Source organism: Oncorhynchus nerka, linkage group LG3, assembly GCF_034236695.1.
Source record: "Oncorhynchus nerka isolate Pitt River linkage group LG3, Oner_Uvic_2.0, whole genome shotgun sequence".
Taxonomy (NCBI): Eukaryota; Metazoa; Chordata; class Actinopteri; order Salmoniformes; family Salmonidae; genus Oncorhynchus; species Oncorhynchus nerka.
This window is the reverse complement of record NC_088398.1, coordinates 85,211,930-85,233,088: the sequence shown is the minus strand read 5'-3', so window position 1 is coordinate 85,233,088 and position 21,159 is coordinate 85,211,930. Positions and strand designations below refer to the sequence as shown.

The 21,159-nt window shown below is 47.7% G+C and overlaps 1 protein-coding gene across 1 annotated transcript in view; it reads left to right on the top strand.

Moving 5' to 3' along the window:
* The window catches only part of ttll4 (tubulin tyrosine ligase-like family, member 4), a 57,124-nt gene extending 44,554 nt beyond the window's left edge, over window positions 1-12,570 (top strand). Inside the window, 6 exon segments of the mRNA XM_065016304.1 lie at window positions 1,459-1,555; window positions 2,789-2,973; window positions 2,975-2,997; window positions 6,834-6,901; window positions 10,445-10,506; window positions 11,024-12,570. Coding sequence (XP_064872376.1) covers window positions 1,459-1,555; window positions 2,789-2,973; window positions 2,975-2,997; window positions 6,834-6,901; window positions 10,445-10,506; window positions 11,024-11,174 — 586 coding nt within the window. The 3' untranslated portion in view covers window positions 11,175-12,570.
* Window positions 12,571-21,159: the final 8,589 nt, after the last annotated feature.

Sequence of the window (21,159 nt, the reverse complement as noted above, 5' to 3'; positions counted from 1 at the left end):
CCCCTAATAAACACTGGACTAAAGTCCTCAGAGAGACGGAGACCAAAGCCGGTTCCATTTAGCTAAACCTTCAATGTCCTAAACCTTCAATGTCAAATCTGAAGGGTCTGGATTGGTATAGACAGTGTAATCTGAATGGTCTGGATTAGACAGTGTAATCTGAATGGTCTGGATTAGACAGTGTAATCTGAATGGTCTGGATTAGACAGTGTAATCTGAAGGGTCTGGATTGGTATAGACAGTGTAATCTGAATGGTCTGGATTAGACAGTGTAATCTGAAGGGTCTGGATTAGACAGTGTAATCTGAATGGTCTGGATTAGACAGTGTAATCTGAATGGTCTGGATTAGACAGTGTAATCTGAATGGTCTGGATTAGACAGTGTAATCTGAATGGTCTGGATTAGACAGTGTAATCTGAAGGGTCTGGATTAGACAGTGTAATCTGAAGGGTCTGGATTGGTATAGACAGTGTAATCTGAATGGTCTGGATTAGACAGTGTAATCTGAAGGGTCTGGATTAGACAGTGTAATCTGAAGGGTCTGGATTGGTATAGACAGTGTAATCTGAATGGTCTGAATTAGACAGTGTAATCTGAAGGGTCTGGATTGGTATAGACAGTGTAATCTGAAGGGTCTGGATTGGTATAGACAGTATAATCTGAAGGGTCTGGATTGGTATAGACAGTGTAATCTGAAGGGTCTGGATTGGTATAGACAGTGTAATCTGAAGGGTCTGGATTAGACAGTGTAATCTGAAGGGTCTGGATTGGTATAGACAGTGTAATCTAATCTGAAGGGTCTGGATTGGTATAGACAGTGTAATCTGGAAGGGTCTGGATTGGTATAGACAGTGTAATCTGAATGGTCTGGATTAGACAGTGTAATCTGAATGGTCTGGATTGGTATAAACAGTGTAATTCTGAATGGTCTGGATTGGTATAGACTGGATTGGTATAGACAGTGTAATCTGAAGGGTCTGGATTGGTATAGACAGTGTAATCTGAAGGGTCTGGATTGGTATAGACAGTGTAATCTGAAGGGTCTGGATTGGTATAGACAGTGTAATCTGAATGGTCTGGATTAGACAGTGTAATCTGAATGGTCTGGATTAGACAGTGTAATCTGAAGGGTCTGGATTGGTATAGACAGTGTAATTCTGAATCTGAAGGGTCTGGATTGGTATAGACATGGTCTATAAGTGTAATTGAAGCTTTTCTGAAGGGTCTGGATTGGTATAGACAGTGTAATTTCTGGATTGGTATTTAATGATTGACAGACACGTACAAACATTGAAGGGTTTGAGGGCGAAGGAGTGAATTGGGGCCGGCAGGGTCTGTCTCTTTCACACTCTGGGCTCAAATCAACGTCATCCGTGAACAAAAGTCATTTCAGAGTTGTTCATTGATGCCTTGTTGCTGTATGTATCGGTCATAACGGGTTAAATTCTGCTGTGTAGTCTGTGTGGAGGGACACGGGAGAGATCCAGACCTGAGATTTCAACTGATGAGAAAGTCAAGCGGGCCTTCTACCTGAGCCAGCGCTTCGCAGATCAGGTACAGTCATGCAGCCGTCTGAAGAGCCAAGGAACTACTGGGAAGTTTCCCAGACAGGAAGTCGTAAGTCCCGCCATGATTGTGTTCAAATCCCGATTTGTTTTTATTATTATTATTTTTATACAATTTTTCTTCCCAATTTCGTGATATCCAGTTGGTATTTAGTCTTGGCCCATCGCTGAAACTCCCGTACGGACTCGGGAGGCGAAGGTTGAGAGCCGTGCGTCCTCTGAAACACAATCCAGCCAAGCCGCACTGCTTCTTGACACAATGCCCTCTTAACCCCGGAAGCCAGTCGCACCAATGTGTCGGAGGAAACACCGTACCCCTGGCGACCGTGTCAGCGTGCCCTGCGCCCAGGAGTCGCTAGAACGCGATGGGAGAAGAACATCCCTGCCGACCAAACCCTCCCCTAACCGGGACGATGCTGGGCCAAACCCTCCCCTAACCGGGACGATGCTGGGCCAAACCCTCCCCTAACCGGGACGATGCTGGGCCAAACCCTCCCCTAACCGGGACGATGCTGGGCCAAACCCTCCCCTAACCGGGACGATGCTGGGTCAAACCCTCCCCTAACCGGGACGATGCTGGGCAAAACCCTCCCCTAACCGGGACGATGCTGGGCCAAACCCTCCCCTAACCCTGATGACGCTGGGCCAAACCCTAACCGGGACGATGCTGGGCTAATTGTGCGCCGTCTCATGGGTCTACGGGTCTGGCTGTGACAGAGCCTGGACTCGAACCCAGAATCTCTCGTGACACAGCTAGCACACTGCGATGCAGTGCCTTAGACCGTTGCGACACTCGGGAGGCCTCAAGTGCTTTTAAAGTCTGAATAATTCTCCAACCAGTAAGGTTTTAGCTAGATAGATGAGCTAGCTAACATTGCTAAAAAATAAAGTGAATTAGTTTGCTTAACGTTGACAATATGGTCAAACTAGCTACATTATTATCCACATTGATGAGTTTAAAATCTTTTCGTCGAAACGGTTCAAGGTCAGTGATGAAACGTCACAATTTGTTAACTCTGGCGTCATCTCCATCTCTGAAGAGTCCATCTCTGAAGAGTCCATCTTGGGAGGGTCGTCCCACTGTTTCTTTCTCAGTCAGAACCTCCGTATTGTACAGTTAGGATGGGAGTGAGACACATCAGCTTTATAACACCATATTGATGTACCTGCCTGTGAAATCAATCTGTAGTATAAAGTATAACCAACCCCTCTGTCTCTGTAGGACTTCTTGTCCTCCGTCCTGGACGTTCTGACTCCAGAGGACGTACGAGTCCTGGCTGAGACTGAGGACGAGCTGAGCAGGAAGGGAGAGTTTGAACGAGTGTTTCCCTCACACTGCTCCTCACGATACCTGCGCTTCTTCAAACAACCACGCTACCTCAACATCCTGCTCAACCAGTGGGAGACGGCACGGACATAACAGGAGAGAAGGTAGGTCTCTTGTCTGTGTTTCTCTGTTTCTCTGTCTGTTTCTGTCTGTGTTTCTCTGTTTCTCTGTCTGTTTCTCTGTTTCTCTCTCTGTTTCTCTGTTTCTCTGTCTGTTTCTCTGTTTCTCTGTTTCTCTCTCTGTTTCTCTGTTTTCTGTCTGTTTCTCTCTCTGTTTCTTGTCTGTTTCTCTCTCTGTTTCTCTGTTTCTCTGTTTCTCTGTCTGTTTCTCTGTCTGTTTCTCTGTTTCTCTCTCTGTTTTTCTCTGTTTCTGTTTCTCTGTCTGTTTTCTCTGTTTCTGTTTCTCTGTTTCTGTTTCTCTGTCTGTTTCTGTCTGTTTCTCTGTCTGTTTCTGTCTGTTTCTCTGTTTCTCTGTCTGTTTTCTGTCTGTTTCTCTCTCTGTTTCTCTGTTTCTCTCTCTGTTTCTGTTTCTCTCTCTGTTTCTCTGTTTCTCTGTTTCTGTTTCTCTCTGTTTCTCTGTTTCTCTCTCTGTTTCTCTGTTTCTCTGTCTGTTTCTCTGTTTCTCTGTTTCTCTCTCTGTTTCTCTGTCTGTTTCTCTCTGTTTCTCTGTTTCTCTGTCTGTTTCTCTCTCTGTTTCTCTGTTTCTCTCTCTGTTTCTCTGTTTCTCTGTCTGTTTCTCTGTCTGTTTCTCTGTCTGTTTCTCTGTCTGTTTCTCTGTCTGTTTCTCTGTCTGTTTCTCTGTCTGTTTCTCTGTCTGTTTCTCTCTCTGTTTCTCTGTCTGTTTCTGTCTGTTTCTCTGTTTCTCTCTCTGTTTCTGTTTTCTCTCTGTTTCTCTGTTTCTCTCTCTGTTTCTCTGTCTGTTTCTCTGTTTCTCTGTCTGTTTCTCTGTCTGTTTCTCTGTTTCTGTCTGTTTCTCTGTCTGTTTCTCTGTCTGTTTCTCTGTCTGTTTCTCTGTCTGTTTCTCTGTCTGTTTCTCTGTCTGTTTCTCTGTTTCTGTTTCTCTGTTTCTGTTTCTCTCTCTGTTTCTGTCTGTTTCTCTGTCTGTTTTCTTCTGTTTCTCTGTCTCTGTTTTCTCTCTGTTTCTGTTTCTCTGTCTGTTTCTCTGTCTGTTTCTCTGTCTGTTTCTCTGTTTCTCTGTCTGTTTCTCTGTCTGTTTCTCTGTTTTCTGTCTGTTTCTCTGTCTGTTTCTCTGTCTGTTTCTCTGTCTGTTTCTCTGTCTGTTTCTCTGTCTGTTTCTCTGTCTGTTTCTCTGTCTGTTTCTCTGTCTGTTTCTCTGTCTGTTTCTCTGTCTGTTTCTCTGTCTGTTTCTCTGTCTGTTTCTCTGTCTGTTTCTCTGTCTGTTTCTCTGTCTGTTTCTCTGTCTGTTTCTCTGTCTGTTTTCTCTGTTTCTCTCTCTGTTTCTCTCTCTGTTTCTCTGTCTGTTTCTCTGTCTGTTTCTCTGTCTGTTTCTCTGTCTGTTTCTCTGTCTGTTTCTCTGTCTGTTTCTCTGTCTGTTTCTCTGTCTGTTTCTCTCTCTGTTTCTCTCTCTGTTTCTCTCTCTGTTTCTCTCTCTGTTTCTCTCTCTGTTTCTGTTTTCTCTCTGTTTCTCTTTCTCTGTTTCTGTTTCTCTTTTCTCTGTTTCTCTGTTTCTCTCTCTGTTTCTCTCTCTGTTTCTCTCTCTGTTTCTCTCTCTGTTTCTGTTTCTCTCTCTGTTTCTCTTTCTCTCTCTGTTTCTCTTTCTCTCTCTGTTTCTCTGTTTCTCTGTTTCTCTCTCTGTTTCTCTCTCTGTTTCTCTGTCTGTTTCTCTGTCTGTTTCTCTGTCTGTTTCTCTGTCTGTTTCTCTGTCTGTTTCTCTGTCTGTTTCTCTGTCTGTTTCTCTGTCTGTTTCTCTGTCTGTTTCTCTGTTTCTCTCTCTGTTTCTCTGTCTGTTTTCTCTGTTTCTGTTTCTCTGTCTGTTTTTCTCTGTTTCTCTCTCTGTTTCTCTGTCTGTTTCTCTGTTTCTCTGTCTGTTTCTCTCTCTGTTTCTCTGTCTGTTTCTCTGTCTGTTTCTCTCTCTGTTTCTCTGTTTCTCTGTGTCTCTGTGTCTCTGTGTCTCTGTGTCTCTGTTTCTCTGTTTCTCTGTGTCTCTGTTTCTCTGTTTCTCTGTTTCTCTGTTTCTCTCTGTTTCTCTGTTTCTCTCTGTGCCTCTGTTTCTCTGTGTCTCTGTTTCTCTCTGTTTCTCTGTCTGTTTCTCTGTCTGTTTCTCTGTCCCTCGGTCTCTGTCTGTCCCTCGGTCGTCTGTCTGTCTGTACAAGAGCGATGGTACTTTCTATGTCTTAAATGACACCCATTTTCCTCTGCACTACTTTAGAGGAGGGCCATAGGTTTCTGGTCAAGGGCAGTGCACTATAGAGGGAATAGGTTTCTGGTCAAGGCCAGTGCACTATAGAGGGAATAGGTTTCTGGTCAAGGCCAGTGCACTATAGAGGGCCATAGGTTTCTGGTCAAGGGCAGTGCACTATAGAGGGAATAGGTTTCTGGTCAAGGGCAGTGCACTATAGAGGGAATAGGTTTCTGGTCAAGGCCAGTGCACTATAGAGGGAATAGGTTTCTGGTCAAGGCCAGTGCACTATAGAGGGAATAGGTTCCTGGTCAAGGCCAGTGCACTATAGAGGGAATATGTTCCTGGTCAAGGCCAGTGCACTATAGAGGGAATAGGTTTCTGGTCAAGGCCAGTGCACTATAGAGGGCCATAGGTTTCTGGTCAAGGGCAGTGCACTATAGAGGGAATAGGTTCCTGGTCAAGGCCAGTGCACTATAGAGGGCCATAGGTTTCTGGTCAAGGCCAGTGCACTATAGAGGGAATAGGTTTCTGGTCAAGGCCAGTGCACTATAGAGGGCCATAGGTTTCTGGTCAAGGCCAGTGCACTATAGAGGGCCATAGGTTTCTGGTCAAGGCCAGTGCACTATAGAGGGAGTAGGTTTCTGGTCAAGGCCAGTGCACTATAGAGGGAATAGGTTTCTGGTCAAGGCCAGTGCACTATAGAGGGAATAGGTTCCTGGTCAAGGCCAGTGCACTATAGAGGGAATAGGTTCCTGGTCAAGGCCAGTGCACTATAGAGGGAATAGGTTTCTGGTCAAGGCCAGTGCACTATAGAGGGAATAGGTTCCTGGTCAAGGCCAGTGCACTATAGAGGGAATAGGTTTCTGGTCAAGGCCAGTGCACTATAGAGGGAATAGGTTTCTGGTCAAGGCCAGTGCACTATAGGGGGAATAGGTTTCTGGTCAAGGCCAGTGCACTATAGAGGGAATAGGTTTCTGGTCAAGGCCAGTGCACTATAGAGGGAATAGGTTCCTGGTCAAGGCCAGTGCACTATAGAGGGCCATAGGTTTCTGGTCAAGGGCAGTGCACTATAGAGGGCATAGGTTTCTGGTCAAGGCCAGTGCACTATAGGGGGAATAGGTTTCTGGTCAAGGCCAGTGCACTATAGAGGGCCATAGGTTTCTGGTCAAGGGCAGTGCACTATAGAGGGAATAGGTTTCTGGTCAAGGCCAGTGCACTATAGGGGGAATAGGTTTCTGGTCAAGGCCAGTGCACTATAGGGGGAATAGGTTTCTGGTCAAGGCCAGTGCACTATAGAGGGAATAGGTTTCTGGTCAAGGCCAGTGCACTATAGAGGGAATAGGTTTCTGGTCAAGGCCAGTGCACTATAGAAGGAATAGGTTTCTGGTCAAGGCCAGTGCACTATAGAGGGCCATAGGTTTCTGGTCAAGGCCAGTGCATTATAGAGGGAATAGGTTCCATTTAGGATGTGAACTGGTCTAAAGCAAGTTGACAGTATGGCTGAATGCTTAATGCACTTCCATATGCAGCCACTAGGGGGGGGCCCACTACTCATTACCATTGTCTTGTTTGTTTGTAGGAGTCTGTGTGCTGAGGAGTCTGTGTCAGAGAGGAGTCCATCTAGGAACCACCGACCCTGCACATCTAGTGAGTGTTGTCTCTGGCTGTTTAGCTAGGTGTCTATATGTGGATGACATTTACACACAGTCATTCTGAGGCCACGATTCAATCCGTCGCGGGTTGAAGGCAAGCCTTAAGAGTCTATCTAAGTAACATAGTAATAAAATCTAAATCTGTAAATTTAACCTAGAGATGTTATTTCCCCATGGGCTGCGTTTCAATCCACCTAGAGATGTTATTTCCCCATGGGCTGCGTTTCAATCCACCTAGAGGTCTCTGTTATTTCCCCATGGGCTGCGTTTCAATCCACCTAGAGATGTTATTTCCCCATGGGCTGCGTTTCAATCCACCTAGAGATGTTATTTCCCCATGGGCTGCGTTTCAATCCACCTAGAGATGTTATTTCCCCATGGGCTGCGTTTCAATCCACCTAGAGATGTTATTTCCCCATGGGCTGCGTTTCAATCCACCTAGAGATGTTATTTCCCCATGGGCTGCGTTTCAATCCACCTAGAGATGTCTGTTATTTCCCCATGGGCTGCGTTTCAATCCACCTAGAGATCTCTGTTATTTCCCCATGGGCTGCGTTTCAATCCACCTAGAGATATCTGTTATTTCCCCATGGGCTGCGTTTCAATCCACCTAGAGATATCTGTTATTTCCCCATGGGCTGCGTTTCAATCCACCTAGAGATATCTGTTATTTCCCCATGGGCTGCGTTTCAATCCACCTAGAGGTATCTGTTATTTCCCCATGGGCTGCGTTTCAATCCACTTAGAGATCTCTGTTATTTCCCCATGGGCTGCGTTTCAATCCACCTAGAGATCTCTGTTATTTCCCCATGGGCTGCGTTTCAATCCACCTAGAGATCTCTGTTATTTCCCCATGGGCTGCGTTTCAATCCACCTAGAGGTATCTGTTATTTCCCCATTGGCTGTGTTTCAATCCACCTAGAGATCTCTGTTATTTCCCCATGGGCTGCGTTTCAATCCACCTAGAGGTGTTATTTCCCCATGGGCTGCGTTTCAATCCACCTAGAGATCTCTGTTATTTCCCCATGGGCTGCGTTTCAATCCACCTAGAGGTATCTGTTATTTCCCCATGGGCTGCGTTTCAATCTACCTAGAGGTGTCTGTTATTTCCCCATGGGCTGCGTTTCAATCCACCTAGAGATCTCTGTTATTTCCCCATGGGCTGCGTTTCAATCCACCTAGAGATCTCTGTTATTTCCCCATGGGCTGCGTTTCAATCCACCTAGAGATCTCTGTTATTTCCCCATGGGCTGCGTTTCAATCCACCTAGAGATCTCTGTTATTTCCCCATGGGCTGCGTTTCAATCCACCTAGAGATCTCTGTTATTTCCCCATGGGCTGCGTTTCAATCCACCTAGAGGTCTCTGTTATTTCCCCATGGGCTGCGTTTCAATCCACCTAGAGATCTCTGTTATTTCCCCATGGGCTGCGTTTCAATCCACCTAGAGGTCTCTGTTATTTCCCCATGGGCTGCGTTTCAATCCACCTAGAGATCTCTGTTATTTCCCCATGGGCTGCGTTTCAATCCACCTAGAGGTCTCTGTTATTTCCCCATGGGCTGCGTTTCAATCCACCTAGAGATCTGTTATTTCCCCATGGGCTGCGTTTCAATCCACCTAGAGATCTCTGTTATTTCCCCATGGGCTGCGTTTCAATCCACCTAGAGATCTCTGTTATTTCCCCATGGGCTGCGTTTCAATCCACCTAGAGATCTGTTATTTCCCCATGGGCTGCGTTTCAATCCACCTAGAGATCTGTTATTTCCCCATGGGCTGCGTTTCAATCCACCTAGAGATCTGTTATTTCCCCATGGGCTGCGTTTCAATCCACCTAGAGATGTTATTTCCCCATGGGCTGCGTTTCAATCCACCTAGAGATGTTATTTCCCCATGGGCTGCGTTTCAATCCACCTAGAGATCTCTGTTATTTCCCCATGGGCTGCGTTTCAATCCACCTAGAGATCTCTGTTATTTCCCCATGGGCTGCGTTTCAATCCACCTAGAGATGTTATTTCCCCATGGGCTGCGTTTCAATCCACCTAGAGATCTGTTATTTCCCCATGGGCTGCGTTTCAATCCACCTAGAGATGTTATTTCCCCATGGGCTGCGTTTCAATCCACCTAGAGATCTCTGTTATTTCCCCATGGGCTGCGTTTCAATCCACCTAGAGATCTCTGTTATTTCCCCATGGGCTGCGTTTCAATCCACCTAGAGGTATCTGTTATTTCCCCATGGGCTGCGTTTCAATCCACCTAGAGATCTCTGTTATTTCCCCATGGGCTGCGTTTCAATCCACCTAGAGATCTCTGTTATTTCCCCATGGGCTGCGTTTCAATCCACCTAGAGATCTGTAGGTAAGGTAAGCAGCTTGGTTTGAAGAAATGAACTGTGGGAGCAATTATTAGGAAATGGAAGACATACAAGACCACTGATAATCTCCCTCGATCTGGGGCTCCACGCAAGACCTCACCCCGTGGGGTCAAAATAATCACAAGAACGGTGAGCAAAAATCCCAGAACCACACGGGGGGACCTAGTGAATGACCTGCAGAGAGCTGGGACCAAAGTAGCAAAGCCTAACATCAGTAACACACTAAGCCGCCAGGGACTCAAATCCTGCAGTACCAGACGTGTCCCCCTGCTTAAGCCAGTACATGTCCAGGCCCGTCTGAAGTTTGCTAGAGAGCATTTGGATGATCCAGAAGAAGATTGGGAGAATGTCATATGGTCAGATGAAACCAAAATATAACTTTTTGGTAAAAACTCAACTCGTCGTGTTTGGAGGACAAAGAATGCTGAGTTGCATCCAAAGAACACCAGACCTACTGTGAAGCATGGGGGTGGAAACATCATACTTTGGGGCTGTTGATCTGTGTAAAGGAAAGAATGAATGGGGCCATGTATCGTGAGATTTTGAGTGAAAACCTCCTTCCATCAGCAAGGGCATTGAAGATGAAACGTGGCTGGGTCTTTCAGCATGACAATGATCCCAAACACACCGCACGGGCAACGAAGGAGTGGCTTCGTAAGAAGCATTTCAAGGTCCTGTAGTGGCCTAGCCAGTCTCCAGATCTCTGCCCCATAGAAAGTCTTTGGAGGGAATTGAAAGTCCGTGTTGCCCAGCAACAGCCCCAAAACATCACTGCTCTAGAGGAGATCTGCATGGAGGAATGGGCCAAAATACCAGCAACAGTGTGTGAAAACCTTGTGAAGACTTACAGAAAACGTTTGACCTCTGTCATTGCCAACAAAGGGTATATAACAAAGTATTGAGATAAACTTTTGTTATTGACCGAATACTTATTTTCACCATAATTTGCAAATAAATTCATTAAAAATCCTACAATGTGATTTTCTGGATTTTTCTGAAAATTTACAGGCCTCTCTCATCTTTTTAAGTGGGAGAACTTGCACAATTGGTGGCTGACTAAATACTTTTTTTGCCCCACTGTGTATATATATATATATATTTCCATAGCTTATATCTCCTAGACGGACAGACACTTCAAAACCTTTATTCCTTATGATCTATTTTCTAGTGGTCCAAGTCGACCTACGACCCCAGGTCTGATCACCCCAGGCAGGAGCCAAGCAGATCGAGGTGAGTGGACACACACCTAGTGGCTCTAACTTCACAGCTTCTCTATAGTGTAGCTACACACACACACACACACACACACACACCTAGTGGCTCTAACTTCACAGCTTCTCTATAGTGTAGCTACACACACACACACACACACACACACACACACACACACACACACCTAGTGGCTCTAACTTCACAGCTTCTCTATAGTGTAGCTACACACACACACACACACACCTAGTGGCTCTAACTTCACAGCTTCTCTATAGTGTAGGTACACACACACACACACACACACACACACACCTAGTGGCTCTAACTTCACAGCTTCTCTATAGTGTAGCTACACACACACACACACACACACACACCTAGTGGCTCTAACTTCACAGCTTCTCTATAGTGTAGCTACACACACACACACACACCTAGTGGCTCACAGCGCCAGTGGGAAAATAACTCCATTTCTCCACAGTTGGAATTGTTTCCCTTTGATCTCTAATCTCTGTTTCCACCTCCTCTATTCCAGTGTGGTGGTGAGTCACAGAACCAGGCCCCAGCCAGACCAGGAGGAGTACTGTTTCTCCCAGGAGGTCACCACCTCCCTCCTGGGCTCCTCCAGCCTGACCACCGAGTCTACAGCCAGCGTGCCACCCAGAGATGAAGAGTTGGAGGGTTAACCGGCTCTCACTGCACCCTAACGCTGTTGACTTCTTAAAGAAGGCATAAACACATCCCGCGTTTGGGCAGGGGATGTGAACGCCGTAGGTGTGATGGAGGGTCAACGTGAACACCTTTCTCTCTCTCTCTCTCGATGCATATTCCTCTTTTCACTACCATAGTCTGAACTGGAGAGGGACAAACAGCTGAGTGTTGGTCCTGGATAAGGGGGTGGGGCTTCTCTGGACCAGGTGGACAGACAGCAGCTTTGGCCAATCGACCGAGGAGAAAATCCAAGGCTGCTCTGCCTACTTAGAGCCAGTCCAATCAGGTTCCACTCCTAGGTGTGTTTACGTCAAATATAAATCAACATTTATTGGTACACAAATTTTGTTATTGCAGGTGCAGTGAAATGCTTGTTTCTAGCATTTCAGGCTTGTTACTATGGGATGGGTAACTGCATTTCAGGCTTGTTATTATGGGATGGGTAACTGCATTTCAGGCTTGTTACTATGGGATGGGTAACTGCATTTCAGGCTTGTTACTATGAGATGGGTAACTGCATTTCAGGCTTGTTACTATGGGATGGGTAACTGCATTTCAGGCTTGTTACTATGGGATGGGTAACTGCATTTCAGGCTTGTTACTATGAGATGGGTAACTGCATTTCAGGCTTGTTATTATGGGATGGGTAACTGCATTTCAGGCTTGTTACTATGGGATGGGTAACTGCATTTCAGGCTTGTTACTATGGGATGGGTAACTGCATTTCAGGCTTGTTACTATGGGATGGGTAACTGCATTTCAGGCTTGTTACTATGGGATGGGTAACTGCATTTCAGGCTTGTTACTATGGGATGGGTAACTGCATTTCAGGCTTGTTACTATGGGATGGGTAACTGCATTTCAGGCTTGTTACTATGGGATGGGTAACTGCATTTCAGGCTTGTTATTATGGGATGGGTAGATATAACTGCATTTCAGGATTGTTATTATGGGATGGGTAACTGCATTTCAGGCTTGTTACTATGGGATGGGTAAATATAACTGCATTTCAGGCTTGTTACTATGGGATGGGTAGATATAACTGCATTTCAGGCTAGTTACTATGGGATGGGTAGATATAACTGCATTTCAGGCTAGTTACTATGGGATGGGTAGATATAACTGCATTTCAGGCTAGTTACTATGGGATGGGTAAATATAACTGCATTTCAGGCTTGTTATTATGGGATGGGTAAATATATCTGCATTTATTTGGCTGGTCATTTTACATATGCTTCACAATTTTTACAATTTGAAGTTGTAACAATAATTGTTATGAATAAATAATTGAATTAACAGTTGTTCTATCAGTCCCAGATTAGGGAAATAACTGCTCAGGTTCATACATTAAAACTGATATTTGAAGAATGACTCATTTCAGTCTTTTCCTTTTAAATATAATTCAAAGGGATTTATTTATTTTTGACCTTTTTACTTAACCAGGAAGGGCTCGCTGAGATTAACATCTCTTTTTCAAGAGCGTCCTGGCCAAGATAGGCAGCACCAAGTCATTACAAAAACACTAGACAGACAACATGAAATACTACAAGTAATCTGGTAAAAACCATAGAATTCACAAGAGTATAAAACAGCAAATTAAAAACATTGACAGGTCAGGGAATCGGCCTCAAAATCCTTCATCAGTGATTTAAAAACACCAATCGGGACAAGTTCTTCCAGTTTAAAAGTATTTTGTAAGGCGTTCCAAGACGATGGTGCAGAGGACATAAAAGCCCTTTTACCAAATTCAGTTCGGGACATTTGGAACAGTTAGCAGGATAAAGTCCAGCGAACGAAGAGAGTACCCACCACATTTCTGAACCATAAAAATGCCCAAATAAAAAGGTAGTAAACCCAAAATGGCTTTGTAAATAAAAGTATTCCCGTGCCTGAGCCTACGAGTGACTAGAGAAGGCCAGCCAACCCTGGTATACAAAGTGCAGAGGTGCGAAAGGGTTTTGCCGTTTTAAATCTCAACGTGTTGTTACATTGCAGGTAGTTTTCAACATTTTAAAGGATTAATGTTTAGATAAAAGAACATAACATATTTTTATGACAATCTACCAACCAAGCAACTATTAAAAGGTCAAAGTTGACCCCCTGTGGATGCTTGACACGCGGCTGTGTGGAATGCCCCTGGGCACCCTGGGAAACGAATACTTAAGATGTTTAGCGTTGTGGGAAGTCAACATCTCCTGAGAACTGCAAGCTGCCAAGCCAACGGGGGTTGCCAAGCCAACGGGGGTTGCCAAGCCAACGGGGGTTGCCAAGGTTGCCAAGCCAACGGGGGTTGCCAAGCCAACGGGGGTTGACTCAAATAATTCACTTCTTTTCCCTCAACCGTCTCATGAGACATTGACTCAGCAGAATCCAAGGGTTACATCATTTGCTAATAAACTCATTAAAAATCCTACACTGTGATTTTTTCTGTTTGTTTTTTCCTTCTCATTTTGTCTGTCATAGTTGAAGTGTACCTATGATGAAAATTACAGGCCTCTCTCATCTTCTTAAGTGGGAGAACTTGCACAATTGGTGGCCGACTAAATACTTTTTTTGCCTCACTGTGTGTGTGTATATATATATATATATACATATATATACTAGATGACTGCCAGGGGGCGCTGTTTTGAGACTCAACCAGTGATGTGTGTGTGTGTGTATATACACTGCTCAAAGAAATAAAGGGAACACTTAAACAACACAATGTAACTCCAAGTCAATCACACTTCTGTGAAATCAAACTGTCCACTTAGGAAACAACACTGATTGACAATACATTTCACATGCTGTTGTGCAAATGGAATAGACAACAGGTGGAAATTATAGGCAATTAGCAAGACATCCCCCAATAAAGGAGTGGTTCTGCAGGTGGTGACCACAGACCACTTCTCAGTTCCTATGCTTCCTGGCTGATGTTTTGGTCACTTTTGAATGCTGGCGGTGCTTTCACTCTAGTGGTAGCATGAGACGGAGTCTACAACCCAGGGGCTCAGGTAGTGCAGCTCATCCAGGATGGCACATCAATGCGAGCTGTGGGAAGAAGGTTTGCTGTGTCTGTCAGCGTGGTGTCCAGAGCATGGAGGTGCTACCAGGAGACAGGCCAGTACATCAGGAGATGTGGAGGAGGCCGTAGGAGGGCAACAACCCAGCAGCAGGACCGCTACCTCTGCCTTTGTGCAAGGAGGAGCACTGCCAGAGCCCTGCAAATTGACCTCCAGCAGGCCACAAATGTGCATGTGTCTGCTCAAACGGTCAGAAACAGACTCCATGAGGGTAGTATGAGGGCCCGACGTCCACAGGTGGGGGTTGTGCTTACAGCCCAACACCGTGCAGGACGTTTGGCATTTGCCAGAGAACACCAAGATTGGCAAATTCACCACTGTCGCCCTGTGCTCTTCACAGATGAAAGCAGGTTCACACTGAGCACATGTGACAGACGTGACAGAGTCTGGAGACGCCGTGGAGAACGTTCTGCTGCCTGCAACATCCTCCAGCATGACCGGTTTGGCGGTGGGTCAGTCATGGTGTGGGGTGGCATTTCTTTGGGGGGCTGCCCAGCCCTCCATGTGCTCGCCAGAGGTAGCCTGACTGCCATTAGGTACCGAGATGAGATCCTCAGACCCCTTGTGAGACCATATGCTGGTGCGGTTGGCCCTGGGTTCCTCCTAATGCAAGACAATGCTAGACCTCATGTGGCTGGAGTGTGTCAGCAGTTTCTGCAAGAGGAAGGGAATTGATGCTATGGACTGGCCCGCCCGTTCCCCAGACCTGAATCCAATTGAGCACATCTTGGACATCATGTCTCGCTCCATCCACCAACAGACTGTCCAGGAGTTGGTGGATGCTTTAGTCCAGGTCTGGGAGGAGATCCCTCAGGAGACCATCCGCCACCTCATCAGGAGCATGCCCAGGCGTTGTAGGGAGGTCATACAGGCACGTGGAGGCCACACACACTACTGAGCCTCATTTGGACTTGTTTTAAGGACATTACATCAAAGTTGGATCAGCCTGTAGTGTGGTTTTCCACTTTAATTTTGAGTGTGACTCCAAATCCAGACCTCCATGGTTTGATACATTTCATTTCCATTGATAATTTATGTGTGATTTTGTTGTCAGCACATTCAACTATGTAAAGAAAAAAGTATTTCATAAGAATATTTCATTCATTCAGATCTAGGATGTGTTATTTTAGTGTTCCCTTTATTTATTTTGAGCAGAGAATATATATATATATTATGGAGTGTGTGTCAAATACTTGCTCTCCCCACTGTATATACTGTACTCTATACCATCTACTATGTACATATATATTATGGCTCTTTAAATACTGGTCCTCCTCTTTTGACCATGAAACCTTCTGTTTCTGACCATGTAAATATCTGTCTTCTTTGGGATGGTGACCCAGTCATTTAATCAGTGGTCAGTACATTGGTGTGGGTGAGAATGGGTGACCCAGTCATTGAATCAGTGGTCAGTACATTGGTGTGGGTGAGAATGGGTGACCCAGTCCGGGAATCAGTGGGTCAGTACATTGGTGTGGGTGAGAATGGGTGACCCAGTCATTTAATCAGTGGTCAGTACATTGGTGTGGGTGAGAATGGGTGACCCAGTCATTGAATCAGTGGTCAGTACATTGGTGTGGGTGAGAATGGGTGACCCAGTCATTTAATCAGTGGTCAGTACATTGGTGTGGGTGAGAATGGGTGACCCAGTCATTGAATCAGTGGTGTGGGTGAGAATGGGTGACCCAGTCATTTAATCAGTGGTCAGTACATTGGTGTGGGTGAGAATGGGTGACCCAGTCATTTAATCAGTGGTGTGGGTGAGAATGGGTGACCCAGTCATTGAATCAGTGGTCAGTACATTGGTGTGGGTGAGAATGGGTGACCCAGTCCGGGAATCAGTGGGTCAGTACATTGGTGTGGGTGAGAATGGGTGACCCAGTCATTTAATCAGTGGTCAGTACATTGGTGTGGGTGAGAATGGGTGACCCAGTCATTGAATCAGTGGTCAGTACATTGGTGTGGGTGAGAATGGGTGACCCAGTCATTTAATCAGTGGTCAGTACATTGGTGTGGGTGAGAATGGGTGACCCAGTCATTGAATCAGTGGTGTGGGTGAGAATGGGTGACCCAGTCATTGAATCAGTGGTCAGTACATTGGTGTGGTTGAGAATGGGTGACCCAGTCATTTAATCAGTGGTGTGGGTGAGAATGGGTGACCCAGTCATTGAATCAGTGGTCAGTACATTGGTGTGGGTGAGAATGGGTGACCCAGTCATTTAATCAGTGGTCAGTACATTGGTGTGGGTGAGAATGGGTGACCCAGTCATTGAATCAGTGGTCAGTACATTGGTGTGGGTGAGAATGGGTGACCCAGTCCGGGAATCAGTGGGTCAGTACATTGGTGTGGGTGAGAATGGGTGACCCAGTCATTTAATCAGTGGTCAGTACATTGGTGTGGGTGAGAATGGGTGACCCAGTCATTGAATCAGTGGTCAGTACATTGGTGTGGGTGAGAATGGGTGACCCAGTCATTTAATCAGTGGTCAGTACATTGGTGTGGGTGAGAATGGGTGACCCAGTCATTGAATCAGTGGTGTGGGTGAGAATGGGTGACCCAGTCATTGAATCAGTGGTGTGGGTGAGAATGGGTGACCCAGTCATTGAATCAGTGGTGTGGGTGAGAATGGGTGACCCAGTCATTGAATCAGTGGTGTGGGTGAGAATGGGTGACCCAGTCATTGAATCAGTGGTGTGGGTGAGAATGGGTGACCCAGTCATTGAATCAGTGGTGTGGGTGAGAATGGGTGACCCACCCCCTGGTCCTGATACAGACACTGGTCATTGAATCAGTGGTGTGGGTGAGAATGGGTGACCCAGTCATTGAATCAGTGGTGTGGGTGAGAATGGGTGACCCAGTCATTGAATCAGTGGTCAGTACATTGGTGTGGGTGAGAATGGGTGACCCAGTCATTGAATCAGTGGGTCAGTACATAGGTGTGGGTGAGAATGGGTGATCCAGTCCGGGAATCAGTGGGTCAGTACATTGGTGTGGGTGAGAATGGAATAAAGTAGAAACAAATAAGTGTAGAAATACCCAGGTTGGTCTGTGGTGTAATGTTTAGTAGATGGGTGAGTGGCAAGGAGTCTGCCAGACAGGAGTCTCCTGACTGACCCTACCCTACCCCCTGGTCTTCTGATACAGACAGGAGTCTCCTGACTGACCCTACCCCCTGGTCTTCTGATACAGACAGGAGTCTCCTGACTGACCCTACCCCCTGGCCTTCTGATACAGACAGGAGTCTCCTGACCCTACCCTACCCCCTGGCCTTCTGATACAGACAGGAGTCTCCTGACTGACCCTACCCTACCCCCTGGCCTTCTGATACAGACAGGAGTCTCCTGGCTGACCCTATCCCCTGGCCTTCTGATACAGACAGGAGTCTTCTGACTGACCCTACCCCCTGGCCTTCTGATACAGACAGGAGTCTCCTGACTGACCCTACCCCCTGGTCTTCTGATACAGACAGGAGTCTCCTGACTGACCCTACCCCTGGCCTTCTGATACAGACAGGAGTCTCCTGACTGACCCTACCCTACCCCTGGTCTTCTGATACAGACAGGAGTCTCCTGACTGACCCTACCCCCTGGCCTTCTGATACAGACAGGAGTCTCCTGACTGACCCTACCCCCTGGCCTTCTGATACAGACAGGAGTCTCCTGACTGACCCTACCCCTGGCCTTCTGATACAGACATGAGTCTCATGGCTGACCCTACCCCCTGGCCTTCTGATACAGACAGGAGTCTCATGGCTGACCCTACCCTACCCCCTGGCCTTCTGATACAGACAGGAGTCTCCTGGCTGACCCTACCCCTGGCCTTCTGATACAGACAGGAGTCTCCTGACTGACCCTACCCTACCCCCTGGTCTTCTGATACAGACAGGAGCCTCCTGACTGACCCTACCCCCTGGCCTTCTGATACAGACAGGAGTCTCCTGACTGACCCTACCCCTGGCCTTCTGATACAGACAGGAGTCTCCTGACTGACCCTACCCCTGGCCTTCTGATACAGACAGGAGTCTCCTGACTGACCCTACCCCCCCTGGCCTTCTGATACAGACAGGAGTCTCCTGACTGACCCTACCCCCTGGCCTTCTGATACAGACAGGAGTCTCCTGGCTGACCCTACCCTACCCCCTGGTCTTCTGATACAGACAGGAGCCTCCTGACTGACCCTACCCCTGGCCTTCTGATACAGACAGGAGTCTCCTGGCTGACCCTACCCTACCCCTGGCCTTCTGATACAGACAGGAGTCTCCTGACTGACCCTATCCCCTGGCCTCTGATACAGACAGGAGTTCTGATACAGACAGGAGTCTCCTGACTGACCCTACCCCCTGGCCTTCTGATACAGACAGGAGTCTCCTGACTGACCCTACCCCCTGGCCTTCTGATACAGACAGGAGTCTCCTGACTGACCCTACCCCCTGGCCTTCTGATACAGACAGGAGTCTCCTGACTGACCCTACCCCTGGCCTTCTGATACAGACAGGAGTCTCCTGACTGACCCTACCCCCTGGCCTTCTGATACAGACAGGAGTCTCATGGCTGACCCTACCCTACCCCTGGCCTTCTGATACAGACAGGAGTCTCCTGACTGACCCTACCCTACCCCCTGGTCTTCTGATACAGACAGGAGCCTCCTGACTGACCCTACCCCCTGGCCTTCTGATACAGACAGGAGTCTCCTGACTGACCCTACCCTACCCCTGGTCTTCTGATACAGATAGGAGTCTCCTGACTGACCCTACCCTACCCCCTGGTCTTCTGATACAGACAGGAGTCTCTTGACTGACCCTACTACCCCTGGCCTTCTGATACAGACAGGAGTCTCCTGACTGACCCTACCCCCTGGCCTTCTGATACAGACAGGAGTCTCCTGACTGACCCTACTCTACCCCCAGGCCTTCTGATACAGACAGGAGTCTCCTGACTGACCCTACCCTACCCCTGGCCTTCTAATACAGACAGGAGTCTCCTGACTGACCCTACCCTACCCCTGGCCTTCTGATACAGACAGGAGTCTCCTGACTGACCCTACCCTACCCCTGGCCTTCTGATACAGACAGGAGTCTCATGGCTGACCCTACCCCTGGCCTTCTGATACAGACAGGAGTCTCCTGACTGACCCTACCCTACCCCCTGGCCTTCTGATACAGACAGGAGTCTCATGGCTGACCCTACCCCTGGCCTTCTGATACAGACAGGAGTCTCCTGACTGACCCTACTCTACCCCCAGGCCTTCTGATACAGACAGGAGTCTCCTGACTGACCCTACCCTACCCCCTGGCCTTCTAATACAGACAGGAGTCTCTGACTGACCCTACCCTACCCCTGGCCTTCTGATACAGACAGGAGTCTCCTGACTGACCCTACCCTACCCCCTGGCCTTCTGATACAGACAGGAGTCTCATGGCTGACCCTACCCCCTGGCCTTCTGATACAGACAGGAGTCTCCTGACTGACCCTACCCTACCCCCTGGTCTTCTGATACAGACAGGAGTCTCCTGACTGACCCTACCCCCTGGCCTTCTGATACAGACAGGAGTCTCCTGACTGACCCTACCCCCTGGCCTTCTGATACAGACAGGAGTCTCATGGCTGACCCTACCCCCTGGCCTTCTGATACAGACAGGAGTCTCCTGACTGACCCTACTCTACCCCAGGCCTTCTGATACAGACAGGAGTCTCCTGACTGACCCTACCCTACCCCTGGCCTTCTGATACAGACAGGAGTCTCCTGACTGACCCTACCCCCTGGCCTTCTGATACAGACAGGAGTCTCATGGCTGACCCTACCCTACCCCTGGCCTTCTGATACAGACAGGAGTCTCTGACTGACCCTACCCTACCCCCTGGTCTTCTGATACAGACAGGATCCTCCTGACTGACCCTACCCCCTGGTCTTCTGATACAGACAGGAGTCTCCTGACTGACCCTACCCTACCCCTGGTCTTCTGATACAGACAGGAGTCTCCTGACTGACCCTACCCCCTGGCCTTCTGATACAGACAGGAGTCTCCTGACTGACCCTACCCTACCCCCTGGTCTTCTGATACAGACAGGAGTCTCCTGACTGACCCTACCCCCTGGCCTTCTGATATAGACAGGAGTCTCCTGACTGACCCTACCCCCTGGCCTTCTGATACAGACAGGAGTCTCCTGACTGACCCTACCCCCTGGCCTTCTGATACAGACAGGAGTCTCCTGACTGACCCTACCCCCTGGTCTTCTGATACAGACAGGAGCCTCCTGACTGACCCTACCCTACCCCCTGGTCTTCTGATACAGACAGGAGTCTCTGACTGACCCTACCCCTGGCCTTCTGATACAGACAGGAGTCTCCTGACTGACCCTACCCCTGGTCTTCTGATACAGACAGGAGTCTCCTGACTGACCCTACCCCTGGCCTTCTGATACAGACAGGAGTCTCCTGACTGACCCTACCCCCTGGTCTTCTGATACAGACAGGGGCCTCCTGACTGACCCTACCCTACCCCCTGGTCTTCTGATACAGACAGGAGTCTCCTGACTGACCCTACCCCCTGGCCTTCTGATACAGACAGGAGTCTCCTGACTGACCCTACCCTACCCCATGGTCTTCTGATACAGATAGGAGTCTCCTGACTGACCCTACCCTACCCCCTGGTCTTCTGATACAGACAGGAGTCTCCTGACTGACCCTACCCCCTGGCCTTCTGATACAGACAGGAGTCTCCTGACTGACCCTACCCCCTGGCCTTCTGATACAGACAGGAGTCTCCTGACTGACCCTACCCCCTGGTCTTCTGATACAGACAGGAGTCTCCTGACTGACCCTACCCTACCCCATGGTCTTCTGATACAGATAGGAGTCTCCTGACTGACCCTACCCTACCCCCTGGTCTTCTGATAC